This window comes from Amphibalanus amphitrite, unplaced genomic scaffold (assembly GCF_019059575.1).
Source record: "Amphibalanus amphitrite isolate SeventyFive unplaced genomic scaffold, NRLGWU_Aamphi_draft 001382F_arrow, whole genome shotgun sequence".
NCBI lineage: Eukaryota > Metazoa > Arthropoda > Thecostraca > Balanomorpha > Balanidae > Amphibalanus > Amphibalanus amphitrite.
In genome coordinates this window covers 40,573-59,502 of record NW_024882875.1, presented here as the reverse complement: position 1 = coordinate 59,502, position 18,930 = coordinate 40,573, and the positions used below count along the sequence as shown (strand labels likewise).

General features: G+C 52.4%; 1 protein-coding gene across 9 annotated transcripts in view; it reads left to right on the top strand.

Annotated features, from left to right (window-relative positions):
- Positions 1-17,924, top strand: part of LOC122372652 (BTB/POZ domain-containing protein KCTD9-like) — a 73,079-nt gene extending 55,155 nt beyond the window's left edge. For all 9 annotated transcript variants that reach the window (XM_043350127.1, XM_043350134.1, XM_043350133.1 and 6 more), the window contains exon 7: positions 17,267-17,924. In XM_043350127.1, the coding sequence (XP_043206062.1) occupies positions 17,267-17,383 (117 nt within the window). In that variant the 3' untranslated portion in view covers positions 17,384-17,924. The remainder of the gene's footprint in view (positions 1-17,266) is intronic.
- The last annotated feature ends 1,006 nt before the right edge of the window (positions 17,925-18,930 follow it).

Here is an 18,930-nt window from a genome sequence, read left to right as displayed (position 1 = left end):
TGCTGGAGCTCCATCTGCCTCGGGCTGTCTCTGAATTTGCCGTCTTCGCTCCGCCTCTTTCTTCCGAGTTCTGCTGCTCTCTGAATTTCTAGTAAGGGCCAATTTTCCATGTCTTCTATCTGACTAACCAGTCTTCTGTATTTTCTGCTGAGTCTGGTTGCCGAAAGGGTGAGATTTCTATTAAATTTAACGTTATGTTGGACCGAAACGTATGCGTTTTTCCGCTGTGCAGCCTCCGGCGTGCCGTTTCCATGGTGACTGCTATCCTCCCTGGGTGCTCCTCCTCCCTTCAAATATTCTGGCGCCGATAGGTGAATTTGAATCTTCTGCCCCTGGCGATGCCGGCAGATTTGCCACGCCGGCCAGGTTTGCCAGCGTGGGAAGATGGGCCCGGGAATGCGGATGTGCCGTGCCATGCTGGAATTTGGATATTGTTACTCCGTCGGCTGTCCCAGTTTCACGATGCTGATTGTCGGCGCCAGTCTCGGCACATCCTGGAAATGTGCTATTTCGAGCCGTGTTTTGAAGAAATTGCCTTTGAAGTGTGATACCGGTGGTCAATTTGGTCCCGGGCGCCCCGGCCTCCCGCTGCCGCAGCGGCGCTGTCGTGTCCTGTTTCCCAGGCTGACGGTGTCCGTTCGCCGCGCGTAGGAGGCTGCGTGCCTTTGTCCATCCGTCCCCCCGGCCCCCCTTGACCGGGGTTGGGACCCATTGCGGGACCCTTCCCACGGTCGGCGGCGGTGAGACGGCTCTGTAAGGGCCGCCGGATAATAGCATTTGGCGGCGCAGTCTCGGATCCGTGTTTGTCCTGCCGTCCGGTGTCGGCCAGATGGTCGGCGGGTCAGCGGTGTCTGGTCGCCGGCGCGCTGCTGTTATGAAGGATGAATTTGGGAACGGGTTGGTTTGGGGAGGGAAAATGAAACGCAACAGTGTTACATTTTCATAACCATCTTCTTTGAGTCGCGCCCCCGCGACTCGGGGTTGGAGCCGGCTGCAAAGACCTTGAGGGGAGATGATGAAACCTGAGAGACGTATGGTTGGGTGAGGTGGGTGGTGAATTAGCGTCAACAGAAGGATGTGGCAGGACGAGGACTTACCCCTGCCCGCTGGTCTCCTCACTCACCTCGGGGTGCACCATTGCAGCTTGTTTGCTACCTATCATACACATGAAACACACACGCAGTTACATAACATTCTTCGACAACGATTTTATGTTTGCCTATCCCTTTTTCATTTAGCAGCTAGCGACAACGAACTCAGCTGACGTGGTTGCCCCTAAGAGCATCAGCACAAAACACACAGCATCATGTTACACGCTAGTAGCACACATTGGAATTTTACATTGGCTTTTTAGTTCCTTGTTTCGTTACTGCCCTTCTAATGGCGGGTCAGGCTGCTGGCCCCGATGACCAGGCCTAGGCTCTAGTGCTGTAGTAGCCTTTGGTCACATAGGGCCTTGTTTCGGTCACCTCCAACACCTGCTCCGTCCGTTGGGCGTCCCCTTCGTGCAGTCAGTAGAGCTGGCTGTGCAGCTCATCAGGGACCGGTGATCACTGCCCCTGAAGCTGCTTCCGCCAGCTCCGCCTTCCTTCCACCGCCTCCTGTAGTCGGTTGAGCGCGCCGCAGTACCGCCCATGCGGTGGGCGGCGCACCCCGGCTGTCACCTTCGCCAGCTCCAGCTCCGTCCTGATGACAGCATCAGCATGCTCAGCAGCCCTGCAGTAGAGAAACGGGGAAGGGGTGGCGCCGGAAAGTAGCCCGGTGATGACGGTGCAGCCGATTGATGCCATTCTGCTGCGTCCTCGCTTCCGTAATGGCCTCGCCTCCGTCCGGACTGGAACCGGTTGACGCCCCCTCCTCCGTCTTCCTATCAGCATTGGCTCCCGCCAGTCCGCTCCAGTTGTCTCAGCTCCTCACCATCCCTCTCGGTCAGGTCCGGTTTCGTGCCTTCTCCTTTCTCCTTCCTCTGGATAGCTGCTGCGGGATGACGTCAACCCGACGGATCCCTGCTGACAGAGCCGGAACATTTCAGCTTCGACTCCGTGGCCAACGTTTACGGGCCACTGAATAGACCAGCCACCCGTGTTCGAAAGCCAGAGGTTGTCCGCTGTCTCCCGTCCATCTCCGCCGCCCTGCTTCTGTTGCCGCCGTTGCCTCCGGTGATTGAGTTCTGCCTTTCAACATCTTCCTGGATATAATACTCAATCCTACAACATCTTCATATCTCCTCAGCCAGATAGTTTTTCAATACTAATATTACCAAACATAAAACCGCCCATCTTTACGATACAGCTGCTAAACGCCTCCCTTGGTGATTCAGTTCAGCTTTCCACCTCATCCTGGGTAAAACGTTCAGACCTACAACATCTTCCAAGGTATATCTGCTCAATAGTACAACATCTTCATATCATCAGTCGCCCTTAGCCAGCCAACGATACTATTAAACGTGTGCCCCGACAACATACAAATCTATCTTCCTTTATAATTTTACTGCAAAACATCCGCCTTTGAGATTGAGGTCCACTTTCAACATCTTCGAGATAACCATGCTCATGCCTTCAACATCTTCATCCGCCGTTCAAACTGTCACTCATGGTTCCCGTTGCAGCCCCAAGTTGCAGAAGATAGTATTACTTATAAAATTACCTTTTACGGTCAATCCAGTCGAACTTTTGACCTGCAACTTTTTCGGTTCGGCTATGCGTGTCAGCCCACCGACTTCGTGCCTCCAGGACATGGCCATGCCCCACGTTGGGCGCCAAATTTCTTGTAGCGGGGCTCAGCTGCAAGACAATTATTTGTTTATTTGGTTGCGAGGCTGGTCAGTCACTGGGGCATATAGGCTGCTACACTGTACGGTGATGGGTCATTGGGTTATGGGCATTCAAGAGGATAATTTAATCAGGTTGACTGCCCGAGGCTCTCTCTCAACCCGGTTGGGACCCCCCATTAAACCTATTTTTTTACGGTGTAACATCAGAACACGCTTGACATTACGGCAACTGCACAGAGGCGGATAACTCCCACTGGATATAATACATTCATGCTTCCACACAATCATCCTTCACCCATGCTCTCATTCACATCCCTTGCACACAGATAAAATGTCAGATTTCCAGTCTGATCCCTCCCTAATTTCCTAACTTCCCCCCAGTGGTGTACAGAAGCTCGTTAAATGTAAGCATACTAAATGTTAGACCCATGACATCGCCGAACATGACAAAAGAAAACTGGTCCCAAAGCTGCTCAGGTCACTGCAACACAATTACGTCTCGCCGAGCGTCTAAAAACCTTCCCCCCAAAAAAAAACTCCTTAAAATCCCATAGCTTCCACTACCCAACCAATTAATCTAATCCATGTCTCGTTCAGTGGTGGCATATGTCTGACGCACACTGGCATCATCCGTCTTGGCTGGTCATTCCCGTCTCCGTCACTGACCAGTGCACACGCCTGCGGAGGCCTAAAACCCTTACATTAAACGCCACAGTCACATGACCGACGCGAGACGGACCAAGGGTGCGTGGTGGCACGATGTAAACGAGTGCCACCGCCGTCTTAGTGCCGGCATGTGATGGGCCTAACCCGCACGTCGCCGGTGGCGCGGCCGTGCCCTACCTATCCCCCGGGTCATAAAACTGTCAGTTAGGTTCCGCAGGTAACACTACACCGTGGGTTCTATGAGGGACGTAACCTATCCTTTTTGCCGGAGTGAGATTTTAATGCAGGCCGGATTTCCCTGCTTTGTAGAGGGTCCAACCCTCCTTCCGAATCACTCCGGGTGGCCGAAATTTAACGACGACTCAGCTACTTCGCCCCGTGGTGCCCTTACCGCGCCAAACCACGCCCGTGGGGTATTCCATCTTCCCACACCCCCCGGGTCCCTTCCCGCCCAGGGGTCTTGGAGCAGCCGGACCTATCTGCCACTACCCCGCATCTGGCCGGAGGGAGTACTTAGTGCACCTTTCTGGAGCCCTCCCTCTTCCAGGATCTTGAGACAATAATATTGCATCTTTCTGATACGCTAGTCTCCCCCCCCCTCGGGACGCCACCCGAGCCTCTACAGTCTACACGGCCTTCGGGTTACCGCCCTTCCCTGGACCCCGATATCCCGGCCGTCCCCTCCCTAAACTGCCGTCGCAGACCCTACTCGAAATGACCAACGCGCGCCCATAGCTACGTGGCTGTTCACGACATGGCCAGTGTCGGTTCGCAACACTCACATGGTTCGCACGCGTGGTATATAATGTTACCTGGTCGGCCCCGGAACTCAAGCCGGTTTCCCGCGCCCTCCAGGCGCAATATCCTTCCTGTACCTCCCTGAATGCCTTCCCGCGCTATACCTGCGCAATAATTAGCAGCGTGACCAGGTCCTACCCAATTCCGTTCTCGTGACCTGCTGAGAGCGGGTTCCTGCGGTGGACTCCGTTCGGCAGGACACGCCGGATACATCCTAACTTTTTATCACCGGAGTGGGGAGTTAGAGGCGGGTGGGATGCTTCCTGCCTGAGGGGTATACCGATCCATGCCGATCGACCCTCGCTTTAGAACCACTCCGGCGGCCGAAATCTTGACGAACGGGTGAACAATCCCGTACGGTGGCTCTCTCCGCGACAATCCACGTTCGTGAGACGCTGTACCCTCACGCAATACCGGGGAAAACTCACACCCTGAATCGAACATTCATGCATGAGAACCTCCCGTAATCGAGCAACGCTTTCTGTGTCCCTCTGAACTGGTCATTGGGGAGATATAAGATCTGAAAGGCACCGTTCTGGCACCTCCCCAAAGCCAGGTGGTGCGACGGCCTGTACACTCATCGTGAATGCTACGTCGCACCCCACCGGTTTCCCGCCTGAGTTATCAGGACTTATATATCATATGAATCTTAGCCGAGACCAAGACACGGCTATTTATTTTGCCCGACTTACGACGTGCCACCGGCCTGGGGCATCGAACGAGAGCAACCATACAAGAACAAAGCATGCTGCACACGTCGCCCGGAATCACCACCACTGAACGGACCGATAATGAAACCTTAAGTACGAGCCCTTAAAAAAAACGATATCTCCAAACATGAATACGCGCACTCCCGGCGTCGAACCGTCCTTTGAACTGCAAACCACCAACCAATATCCTCTCAGAGCCTAATTCCAGAGTGCCTACGTCCACTGCAACATGCTTCCAGTAACCCTACAATGACCTGGTTCCCCTGAACCGTCCTCCATACATACTTATTTCCCTTGCCACTTATTTACCGTATCAGACCAGTTTCCAGATCACCAGATCCCATCACCAGATCCTTCTCCGACCAAACCTATTCAGAAAGCAGTATTCCCCCTGTAACCCAGCCGTTTTAACCTACCGTTCCGGAACAAACCAATCGCTAAAATTAAGCACCTCTAAATCGCCAACGTTAAACCCCCTGCCACTGATGCTTTAACCAATAATCCTATTTGTACGTTTAAAGTGAACTTCGGCCCAATCGCTATCAGATCAATCATAATTGCATATTCAATCGTTCCCGTCCCTGTTTCCCATCACCCGTAAGTGTAGACAACCGTGTCGATGAACACAACGTACACAGGGGTACAACACGCATAGACTGGCCTCGCAGCCCCGAATTATTCCCTAATATAATACCTCTTAATTCGATGCGATTTATCTTAATTCCTTTCCTCGAGTTTTACCGATAAGCATTTTGTAGTGCGATAAAAGACCGTGTTCTAATTTCGACAAACCGTGTAACTCTGACAAAGCATTAACTCAAACCATTTGTAAAAGAAAACATTGTCCGACTTAAACAATTGGAAGTTGTAATTGATGCCTGACCGTATTTCAATCATTCGTTATGTTTATGTTAATCCGGGTATAACCGTTAATGACCCGACGGTCCGTGTAGCGATAGCCGCTCTCAGTGGGCCACAGGTCACCTCTGACTGCGGGTTCGGCTCAGCCATTGTAATCCCGCACCCCAGCGCGGTGCGAGCAGCGAGGGTCACCCGCCGATCCCCTGATCATTAGCACGGCCGAGCCCGTCCGGCCCGGGCGTCGCCGCGCCCGCGGGTAGGGGCCCGTCCTCCCCACGCGTCCCGAGACAGCACCTCCTCCGTGACGTCATATACGCAGCAGACCCGACGACACAATCTCGGATTACCGACTGACGACATGAAACGCGTGTTGGGGGCCATGAATGGGAGAGAGAGAGAAAGAGAGAGAGAGAGAGAGAGAGAGAGAGAGAGAGAGAGAGAGAGAGAGAGAGAGAGAGAGAGAGAGAGAGCGAGAGAAAGTGAGAGAGAGAGAGAGAGAGAGAGAGAGAGAGAGAGAGAGAGAGAGAGAAAGTGAGAGGGAGAGAGGGAGAAGGGAGAGAGAGGGAAGAGAGAGAAGAGAGAAAGACATACAGACAGACAGACAGACAGACAGACAGACAGCCCTACTGACAGACCGACGTACCATCAAACCGTGACAGACCATCAGACCGTGAACGGCAAACTGACGGACTGACAGGCCGACAAGCCGACAGAGCGACTGGCCGACACTCAGAGACTGCATTAACGATCACTCGGAGAAGACTGATAGGAAAGGTGGAATGTCGATAGATCACATTCTTACACGCGTCGCTTCCATGATCCGTCTTCAGTCGGTGCTCTACCACCGCGTCGAGTGATCGTGTGCCGCCGTCGGACCTAGCGCCCCATCCCAGTTTCCCTGTGAACCCGCGCTGGACGGCCAGTGGCACGCGCTAATTGCTCTAGCCGCCGCAGGACCGGCGGCCGGGACCGACCGGGTGCCCAAAGATGGCCGCTTCTCTCGACCGGCGCCGGCCCCCCACCGCCAGCGTGCCGGCGGGTCACCGTCTGACCAGCCGCCAGGTAACCCCTCCCCACGAGCGGGACACCCCCTCCTTCACACACATTCCTGGGGATTAGCCGGGTCGGCCGCCGCAGCCGGCTGATGGGTCCGGACGGCGCGGGCAGGGACATTTAAATCGCTCATACACGGTATTGATATCGTCGTTAATTGTCGGAGATAATGAGCGGCGTTCGGGTAAATTTAAAGTTAAGCTTAGCAAAATCGTTCTGGCCACACTCGATCAGAATCGTGAAATCAAATGATGATTATGGGGTATATTGCCGGAAATACAAACCAGGTAACGTTAACTGTTAGGTAGAGCATGTTAATTTCACGGGTAGGTCACGTCTCGATTAAATAACAGTAGAGCAAAACAAAAATGCCGGCCAATAGAATATATTTTAAATCATAACTGAGTCGTCAAGATACTAATCTCCTCTCGGGCTTACGTTAATTTACATCAAATTTGACTGGCTTTTACTTTAGCTCGGGCATTCCAACCCGTCGGAAATGACAATTTCGGAAATGAAAATTTGTTGGTCGTTAATGGCTTATGGTTTTGTTTCGCATATTTACCAACCCTGAAACCTAGAAGACACTCGTCGTTCAGCACTGAGTTACGCTACTTACTGAATGAAGTTACGCATGGATTTCTGGGGCTAAAACGCTCAAAACTTATCGTGACGCTAATTCGCAGATAGTGAGAAATAAACAACGTTTACCGGACATTGAAGCGATCGAGTACTATATACTGCAACGTACGTCGATTTGCACTGCATCAAAAATTAATTGAATCCCATCGTGCTAAATAATAAAATATCGTGATAAATACTAAATCGTGCTGAATAATTAAATAATAAATCCGGCCACATAATTACGAAAAAAACCTGATAGTACCTACTACTGACGCAAATGCCTGTTTACTTTGACGGTCTCGAATCAGAGCTCTATCAAATAACAACCACGAGGACAACAACAACCCAGTATGATGTAGTGTGACCTCCCACCGGTGCCTGTGTTCCAAAAAAAACATGCCGACGTGTGAACGGTGTCAGAGACGGTGTTCTGCTCGGCCCTCCCATTCTCTCCGAAGTCCGAATTCTCTCGTTCTCTCCTTCAGCACTTTAATCTCGTCAAGTTAATCCATTCATGTTTCCCTCCCAAATAGCCCCAATAGATGTGAGTACTTTTTCAAGATATATTCAGCCAAAACGAAGGAAGAGAAACTAGCAGTGAAACGACAGAGTTTTCAAAGATAAGCAAAACTAGACTTAAACTAGCCACAAACCATAGTGAACTGAGCCGATCCCAAAAACCAGATTACCTATGTCAACTTTAAACTAAATAGCTACTGCATAAAGTGCCGTCCTTTGAGCCTGCAACTGAATATTAGACAATAGACAACCGGCTGGAGTAACCGAGACGAACGTAGCTGAGCATCACACGCATTTTGAAGAAAGTTCTACAGCCTTTCGCGTAATGAAGGCCAAAATTCGTCCCAATGGTCCGTCACTCTGATGCGCCCGGGCGCTCACATTTACACTCACGCACGCACACATTCAAGACCAGTCCTACCCCGCTTTAGACAAGATTGCCAATTTAAGTCTGTTAATTAAAAAAAAATGAAACATATTCCAACCACCCCTTTTTGATACCCTACAACAAGGCGCAATGCCGTTAACTCATTCAACAATTACACAATACACGCTCACACATACGTACATAACATGTCCCAGCCACCTCCATTTTTGATATCCAGATCAAGGCACAATGCGACCCAATCATACAACAAGTTCACACGCTCACGCATACGTATAGACCCCCCCCCCCCCAAACGGGCCTAAATAAAATTACATCCCCGGGGCGAGAGAAAAGCCGGGGCAGCAGGCGGGGCACATTGGGGAAGGATTATGATAGGAAAGCAGCTTCATGACCTCCAGTGCCGACCTACCGCTTAGCTGTTGGCTGTGGACGACAGGGCTGACGGCCGGCTGGTAGCAGATTTATCGGCGGGCGGGCGGCACAGCGACGACGGACGGGCGGCAGAGTTGGCGGCAGCCCGCGGAGCGGTGGTGGCGGGCGGCAGAACGGCGGAGCGGCGCAGAGTCCTCCAGTGGCAGGCAGTCCTCCATCCTCCTCCTCCAGAACTATCACCGCCGACTCCTCCTCTCAAACTCTCCTCTCCGCTCGAACTCACTCCCTCCATCGCCTGTCCTCCTCCATCCTGCCGCTACAAACTGACTGTCTCGCCCACCTCCGAACTCCACTTCCCAGCTCTCCAACTCCAACTGAACTGCCGCCTGTGAGCGTCCCCAACGCCTCCGACTCTCCAACTGAGCTGAACTGTCCCCAGAACCGAACTCAACTGCTGCCCAGCGTCCTCCTTTCCGAACTCCACTGTCTGTCCTCCAAAATCCTAAAAGTTTTGCTGGAGCTCCATCTGCCTCGGGCTGTCTCTGAATTTGCCGTCTTCGCTCCGCCTCTTTCTTCCGAGTTCTGCTGCTCTCTGAATTTCTAGTAAGGGCCAATTTTCCATGTCTTCTATCTGACTAACCAGTCTTCTGTATTTTCTGCTGAGTCTGGTTGCCGAAAGGGTGAGATTTCTATTAAATTTAACGTTATGTTGGACCGAAACGTATGCGTTTTTCCGCTGTGCAGCCTCCGGCGTGCCGTTTCCATGGTGACTGCTATCCTCCCTGGGTGCTCCTCCTCCCTTCAAATATTCTGGCGCCGATAGGTGAATTTGAATCTTCTGCCCCTGGCGATGCCGGCAGATTTGCCACGCCGGCCAGGTTTGCCAGCGTGGGAAGATGGGCCCGGGAATGCGGATGTGCCGTGCCATGCTGGAATTTGGATATTGTTACTCCGTCGGCTGTCCCAGTTTCACGATGCTGATTGTCGGCGCCAGTCTCGGCACATCCTGGAAATGTGCTATTTCGAGCCGTGTTTTGAAGAAATTGCCTTTGAAGTGTGATACCGGTGGTCAATTTGGTCCCGGGCGCCCCGGCCTCCCGCTGCCGCAGCGGCGCTGTCGTGTCCTGTTTCCCAGGCTGACGGTGTCCGTTCGCCGCGCGTAGGAGGCTGCGTGCCTTTGTCCATCCGTCCCCCCGGCCCCCCTTGACCGGGGTTGGGACCCATTGCGGGACCCTTCCCACGGTCGGCGGCGGTGAGACGGCTCTGTAAGGGCCGCCGGATAATAGCATTTGGCGGCGCAGTCTCGGATCCGTGTTTGTCCTGCCGTCCGGTGTCGGCCAGATGGTCGGCGGGTCAGCGGTGTCTGGTCGCCGGCGCGCTGCTGTTATGAAGGATGAATTTGGGAACGGGTTGGTTTGGGGAGGGAAAATGAAACGCAACAGTGTTACAGTAACAGTAGAACAGATCAGTTCTACTGTTTCTTTCAGTTCAGTTCTAACAGTTCTACTGTTATCTATGGAGCTACAAATATTTTCAGCATCTAATACCAGTATGTGAATCGACATCAATTTCTTGTATTGGGCGCTTGTCCTGATGATGATCTGATGAGCGTCACACGACAATCTGCTGGCGCACCACCAACCCGAGCCGGAGCTGATGTTTTGTCTAGCTGGGCAGTGGGCTGTCCCAGGCCCCTCGACTTCGAGAGGCTGGTCGGCCCCATCGAGGTTCTGAGTAGTTGTGCACTGCACTTTGGTACGGACACTGCAGTGACCAGATGATTATTTTATTCGGCTACTGAAAACTACGCATCCTTTTCGCTGACGAAGGCAAAAGTCAGATAGAGTGGCTACCTGAAGTGGCGACTGGTGGCTAGGCTATGCTCCACTTCATGGGCTGTTATGGTCCATAATTGGAAACTGTACTGCTTGAGAATTGGTCATACCACTTGAGAGGGTAATGTGTTGTTCAATTTAAACCTCTTAAAGAAACTGTCCTCCAGAATGGTGAGCATTGAACGAAATTCCAAAAAATGTGTGCCTTCGATATTGCAAATTGCTACTTGACACGCTAATATGCGCTCAGCTTTGGAATAACCTCCGTCAGTACACCCCAAACGACTTGAGGGGCAATCATGTTTATATAATAATGGTCTTTTCCCAGGACGGATTGAGTCAAAAGGACGCCAAAACGCAATTCCCTTCCCCACAAAAGGAGATTTGCTCTTTTGACAAAGTCGATAACGTCTTTGGGATTGTTTCACTTCGATGAAAAATATACAATGGCCCATCCTCAATTGTTTGTGAGGAAAGTAAGAAGGTTGAAATAGTTATATACTACAATACGAGAAAAGGCATGAAAAAGTATTCATTTGCATCCGCTTCGAAGTGACCGAACTGCCTTTATTACTGTTCGAGCCTATTGTGCGCAAATGACCCAGCAAAATTGCAGCCCGCCCTCAAATGCCGAGCAACGAACTATAATGTCCATCGCTTGCTGGACGCCTCTCGTCTTTGTATTTGAACAAGTTCTCGAAAGAATTATTGAAGTTTTCATCGTTTTCCCAACTGTCCAGCGAGCCATTGTACTCAATATAGTGCAATTTGTCTTATTATCCTCTCGGGTATCATTTTATTAGTTGCTGCCTAACTGCGTTGTGCGTTTCTGTAAAGGTCAAGTCATTTCATGTAGTCCATTACAGTATCACGTCGTTTGGAACTCGTACGAAACCGCCGCACTTCCGGCGATTCCTGTAATGGCCTTTTGCGCCGCTCCAACCGTCCTAAAATAGGGTATATCGCCGTTCGGCGGGACTCGAAATCCGTTTTTATCGCGCTCCAAGTGGTTGGTGATCGCCGCACCGCTGATTGGTCGCGTGATGAACGGTCTGGGGTGCCGCACTGGTCAGTTATAGGGGGGGGGGTGCGGGCCGGTCAGCCGGTGAGGGGGCGGCCCGGTCAGTTGGGGACGGGTCTGGGGTGACAGACCCGTCTGCCAGAGGGTGGGGCTGGGCAGGTCAGCCGGGAAGGGGCGGCGAACGGCGCGCTGCTCCGTTCTGTTGCACTCTGCCGGGACCGGCATGGCCTACCCCGGAGTCCCTGCGCAGCCCGAGGCCGCGAGGGGCTAATTGATGAACGGGATGTAATTGGTTAAAGGGACTATCCCACCTTTAACATGGGGTTTGAGTTGAGATAGCCAAGTTTGCGGCGAGGTTCAGAAACCACTATCTATCTAGGTTGCAACCCCCGCGGCCTCTTGGTGTTGAAGAAATTCGTTCCCTTCATTTGAAAATGGGCCTTGTACAAGGCCCTATCTTCAACATGGAGCGACCGTTAGTGTGACGTCACCTCGTTTAGTCATTCTGATTTAAATGGGTTTGTTCGTTGAAAAATCGCTTAAAACTTGGTCTGAACTTTGTTGTGGTGCCTACAGAGTAAAAAGAATCAGCTTTATGACAGTAATGTGGCCTGGGGAAGGAGGTAATTTTGGGCTGTGACGTCACATATTTGAAAGTTTGTGTTTGGAATATGGGAAGCCTAAGATGTTTAATGAAAAATAAATGCCAGAACCGTGTTCCTGGTCATCCAATCTATAAAGTCGGGCACAATTTAACTGGTTTTAACAACATTTTAGAAGGTGGGATAGTCCCTTTAAGCCACGTCAATCAAATATGCATTATGCAAGCACGAAACACTAGTTTGTGGAACTGTTGAGGATTTAGTGGAGAGGTTAAATTCGACCACTTCAACCAATTAAAAATAAAATGGAATCGACAAACAAAGATAGCTAGAGTTTCACAATGTAGACCTATTTACCCGGATATTTTTGCACGGCTAGAGGGGTCGTTGCCTCAAGCTCCTGATAGTGATAGCGATTTTAGCACTGCACAGTGGCCCTTTTTCAGAATTAGCACGCATTAATTCCCACATTACCTGAAAGTGGTGCAAGACATCACCACGTGATCAAGGACGTATTCCCTGCCAATGCAAAGACAAGAAAAGAAACGAACTGCCCAAGGAGATTCGGCCCAACAGCGACAGGCCGCTCGGCCCAAGATTTGGCGCACGTTCGCACGGCTCGCCCGCCGGCCCAGGCCGCTCCGAACGCAAGTGTGGCGAGCCCGCCAGCCGACCGCGCTGCACTGACCGCCAGGACGCCCCAGGGCGTCACGTGACCGCATCTGCAGCTGTTGCCAGCCACCGTTAGTCGGCCCCGGCCGGGCAGCAACTAAGGTCAGCGCGACGCGAACAATACAAACACATAGGCGCTTTTGACGTTAGATCTTAAGCCGACCACGGGACTTGTGCGGCTTGGACATCAAACGCGAACAAGAAATCGGAAGTTTTTCTTGAGCACAGCGTTATGCCTACATGACATTTCAATAAGCACATCTTATGGCAAAAGTCAGGCCACATTTAGGCGCCCACCAGGTGACACCAGCTTCGAGCCAGGTCAATAAGCTTAGTCGTATCGAACAGGAGCCTCAGCCGCTCGCGGACTGAACTGGCTCACGTTATCCACCGTGGAAGCAAAATGGCGCAAAATGGCGCGATGCCCTTTGGTGGACATGGTCAGAAGAGATCAGCGATTCGAACGATGTATAATACGACATGTTCCAGAGTGTGCTACTTAACATAAAGCTTCATATGTATGCCGCCATCTCCAGTTAATAATTGTCCTGTTATTGTGTCCACAATATTCGGCAAAAGTGGTCTATTTAAGTTTATACAATGAAAATTGTGGTTTCTAGGGCTTCTACGTAAACTCAGCTTCACAGCCATGCCACTTATTTTTAATATTTCCTCACCGAAAGCCTTACAAATTGATGTTCATCTCACCCTACTTTTTAGGGTCCGCCGGTGGTGTCCGCGCGCCTCTCGACAAACTTCGATTTTGCGGTCAGTTTTACCAAAGATAATTATTTTTTAGGCGGTAAAAATGGCACCATCGGATAGTTTGGAATGTTTTGCACACGATTAGACTGCTTTTTACTCAAAAGAAGAGAAAAAATATTTTGAATTTATGCGTGCTAATTCTGAAAAAGGGCCACTGTGCACTGGTAGACCTCGAGGTGATGCATCACACCAAATTATGTGGCGGTCGCGGTATCAGGGTGCTGCTTCCCTCCTGTGGGACCTATGCCTTTTGCAGCTGTGGCTGGATGATGCCTGGCTGTCCTCTCTGCCGGCTCAGGTTTAGCATTAATCCATGCGTAGTGCACACTGCACATATAGCTGAGGTTTGCCATTTATCCGTCTGTAGACCGCTGAGCTCTGCCATTTATTTGTGTCCAAACCTCTGAGGTTTACCATGTATCCGTGCGCAAACGGCTGTGGTTTACCATTTGTCCGTGCGCAAACAGTTCAGGCTCGCTATTTATCCATGTGCAGACAGCTATGGACTACCGTGTGCTTAGATCACTGAGGTTAACCATGCACCCGTGCGTAGATCGTTGAGGTAAACTATGCACCCGTGCGTAGATCGCTGAGGTTTACCATGCACCCGAGCCTAGACCGCTGATGTTAACCATTTATCCGTGCGGAGACCGCTGGGGTTAACCATGTATTCGTGCGCTGACGGTGCCCAGACAGACAGCGTGTGCCCACAGCTGACGAGGCCACCGCCGCCTCCGCTCGGCGGTGCTATGGACGCTGGAGAGAGAGAGGTTACCGCGCGCTGACCGGCCGGTGACCTGGCCCAGGGGACGGTAACATCAGATACGCTGGGAGGGGGAGGGCACCCCTTACCGGCCGGTGACCTGGCCCAGGGGACGGTAACATCAGAGACGCCGGGAGGGGGAGGGCGCCCCTTACCGGCCGGTGACCTGGCCCAGGGCGGACAGTGACATCAGAGACACCGGGAGGGGGAGGGCACCCCTTACCGGCCGGTGACCTGGCCCAGGGCGGACAGTGACATCAGAGACGCTGGGAGGGGGAGGGCATCCCTTACCGGCCGGTGACCTGGCCTGCAGGGCGGACAGTGACATCAGAGACACCGGGAGGGGGAGGGCACCCCTTACCGGCCGGTGACCTGGCCCAGGGCGGACAGTGACATCAGAGACGCTGGGTGGTTGCCCATGAGCAGCCGGTGTCTGAGGGTTGATGCTGTTGCTGCCAGCGCGTTTTACCTACCAATCACATCGGCGCAGCAGACACCCACCATTGTATGAAGTGTGATTTCACTGTGAACCCGTGTGTCTGATGAGGCGCACTGTATCAGTGTGCGCCGGTAAACTGTCAGTCTGCCGGGCCGGCCGGCGGCGTCTGCTGACCATTGGCCGTAACTCAGGCCGGTCTGGCGGCAGGATATTGTCTGCCAGCCGCGCTCGGCGTCCTGTCGTCCCCAGCGGTACTCTGTCCAGCTGTCGCCCCCAGCAGGCAGCTGCCGGTGACGGGTCGGAGGGCGGGGGGGGAGGCACACTGCGGGAAACACCTCTGGGCTCCGTCAGGTAGTTCGCAGAGAAGGTGGGAAGGAGTTTATCGGCCGATAGTTGAACACTTCTCGATGCAGCAAAGGTGACATTAAAAGGGTTTCAAAGTCGATTAAACATTGAGCAAGGCTGAAGTGCACCATTGTTACATCTTTTTATTATTTTTCACATGCTACAGAACAGAAATACATGGTAATTGCATAAAGATGCATAGTAAGTATGCAATAATGCCAGATTAATAAATTGTTATTTGTACGAAATCTTTATCCACAGAATACCATTATATTTGGTGTTGATAGTATTTTCTCCATTTCATTCTCAACTGCTCATCTGTTTTTTTATTATCATTATTATTATTATTATTTTTTATGGCCACTGTTGGTGTATTCGGCTCTACTATCGCCCACGACACACCACTTTCCGCTCTCGAACACCTACGGTGACCCCTCCCCGGCTGAGCGGACCGGACCAAGTCGCCGGCAGAGAGGAGCGAGGGACGGAGGGAGGGGACCATTAGCGATCGAGTGGCCGGTGGGAGTGATTACGTTACCGTAACGGGTGTGGCCGGCGACGGCACCGGCCGGCCGGCTCCATTAGCGTCCGGGGGCGGCTTCTGAACCGAACCGGGTCCGACGGCACTCAGCGCGCGCCACTAGGGGCTCACTATCCACGACTAGATAAATAACTGCTGTGTTTACTGTTTTCAATTGACAGACATTCTATATTTTTATTTGATGTTTTCATTGTCATTTTAGGCACTTGATTGTTGTCTTTCCTGCTTACTTTTGTGAATTGCCAAATGTCCAATGGGCGGGAAATGGTCATTACCCAATGCTCATATCCTGTTTGATTCACCTGCCGACTATTCTACGACTGTGTCTGGGTAGCTTGAAGGTTTAAAAACAGCTTTGGTGTAGCCAATATACTCACGAGGGTAATAAAAACCTGGGTAGCGTGTCACCCCGTCGCTAGTGAGCATCATTACACTTAAGTCTTCGAGACTGAGTTTATCTCGGATCCATATATAGAGTGAGGTCATATCGGGCGGTCGTCACTGAATCGAGTCACACCAGTGGCAGTCACCACGCGGATATGTCGGAACTCTCACCGTGTCCGTCCTCTCGCCGTGTCCGGCCTCTGTCGTTTTACAGTTATACATCCTGTCCTTGCTCCGCCGTATCAGTTATCCACCATATCCCCCTCCAACGTATCAGTTATCAACTGTGTCCGTCTTCCACCTTGTTCGTCCTCTGCCGTATCATTTATCCACCGTGTCCGTCCTACATTGAGCCGGTTCCCCACGGCGTCCGTCCGCCGTGCTCTACATAGGCTGCGCCGCAGCGCACGGCTGCTGTGCGGTGCAGTCCGTGTTGCTAACGGTCGTTACACTGCGCGTTGTGAGGGCAGTGATACGGACGGAGAACGCCCCGCGGGCGTTGGCGTTCTGCTTTTAACTCGTTCGGAGAGAGTACAGCCAGTCAGCGCACGCTGCGAATAAGCTGTTCTTGTACGACCAGCTTATTGTATTGAAAATTGCGCGCAGCAGAAAGCCGTTGAGTGGAGAGGCGGCTTGGAGCGGCCTTTCAAACCGTTAATGGGAACTGGATGATGGGCCTTACCATTAGGAGAGTCGCCCCACAACACGGATACACCCACGATCTGCATATCCAGTGTTCTAAGGTGACCTCGGTGCGTGTTAGACGGCGGCTGAGTCCTTTTGTTTGTCGGTTCGTAAGCTCGTTCTCCGCCCGCCTTGCTTTGATCATTTCAGAGCGTCCGCTGCTCGACTTTGAGCGGGGTCCGGTCTACACAGCGGTGGGGCCTCCCTCAGGACGCTGCCCAGCTGTGAATGCCCGGTGACGCTGTGATGCAGTCGTTTGACCCGACACTGACCTGTGAGCTGACCTCTGGCTCTGCCGGTGTGTTGAAGAACTGTAACGTGTCGGGCAGTGACCTGTGCTGACCTCTGATCTGACTTGTGACCGTGCCGGTGTGTTGAAGAACTGTAACCTGTAGGGCAGTGACCTGTGCTGACCTGTGACCTGACCTGTGACCGTGCTGGTGTGTTGCAGAACTGTAACCTGTCGGGCAGTGACCTGCACGAGGCTAACCTGCGCGGCGCCAACCTCACCAACACGGCGTTCGACCTGATGCTCACGCCGATCCACATGTCGCAGACCGTGCGGTAGGCCAGGTCACGGCGGGTCACGCCGGGTCATCAGAGCCGCGGCAGCTCAGGTCACCTCAGGTCCTCCGGCTGAGGCGGGGAATAACGGCCGGCTGCATTGGGCCCAACGCCAAATGTATTTGTATATGTATGTGCGATTGTTTTTCTATAGAATCGTACACTAATTTAATTTGCTACTTAGAATGGGTATATTTATTTCAGAGCTTTTGTAGGACGTTGATCGTGGTCTGTGGCGACGGTGAACTGCTGAGAAATGGACTGTCGCGTGGCATTCCTGAGTAGGATGATGTGCTGATTTTTATACATTTACTGAAAGTGGGATGACAATATGAGTGTTGTCACTGTGTATGCTTCCCGTTGTGTTCTCGCGTTCGTTTGGCTGTGTAAATATGAACTGCCACGCAGCAATACTTCGTGTCGTGAATGGCGTGGTTGGGCCTCGCTGCTTGACCATTATTTATCGTCGTAGTGCTTACTAATGTGGGGAACTGCCTACTGTGCTTTGTTTTGTAATAGTTTGGTAAATAAAGATGCTTCCATCAGAGTCTGTTTGGTCGAAGCGGTTTGGGAGAGATCATGATCGGAAGACCTGCGAATAACTGTCACTCAGTTTGAGAATGAAATAAATCAACAGCAGTAAAATTCACCGTTCATATTTGTAATTAGTCTGATTTGATGAAGGAATTTGTGTAGAAATAATTCGAACCGAATTCAGTAGACGGACTTTTTGATATAACCGGGAGCGTGTCCCGTTCCGCCCGCGTGGGCTTTATTTCGCCTCTATCGTCGCGTTGTCTCTGTACCCCGCCGGCGGTGGCGGCCCTCGGCCGCCGGCCGGAGATGGAGGGGCGGTGTATCGGGCGGCGGTGACCGGCTACAGCTGCCGGCGGTGACCGGTCACAACTGCCGGCGGTGACCGATCACAGCTGCCGGCTGGACGGTCACAGCCGGCTGGACGGCCACAGCTGCCGACTGGTCACAGCTGCCGGCGGTGACCGGTCACAGCTGCTGGCGGTACACCGGATGGCCGCCGATACACGTCATCGCCGGCCACATCTGGGCGCCGCCGGCCATCGGTTACATGTGCAGACGCGGTACTCGTAGGTAACACCTGGTCGCCGCCGAGGCTGGTCACCGGGTCACGGGCTAGCGCTGGGTGGCGCTCAGTCGCCCCTGCGGGCCAGAAGTGCCCACTGGTCAGAGTGGGCAGACAGCTCTCGAGAGTCGTTGTGGATCATCGCACTAAACACGCATTGTAGCTAGGTAGGTAGGCAATAGGCATTGTACATATATTTAATATTAGACACTACCGCATAGACGTAGGTATGCTAGACAATTGAAATAATGGGCTAGGAAAGCAAAACCTGGTTCTACGCTGCGAGCAGAGACCACTATGTGTACGACTGAGAGGATTTGACGCGTGCTTCGGAGCCGTGATGCACGGGCGTCCGGCGCTGTACAGTAGTTGTGGAATCCGCCGCTAGATGACAGTAGCAGTGAGCGCCTGAATGTATGCTGTGCCGCACAACACGAAGTTGATAGGGAGGC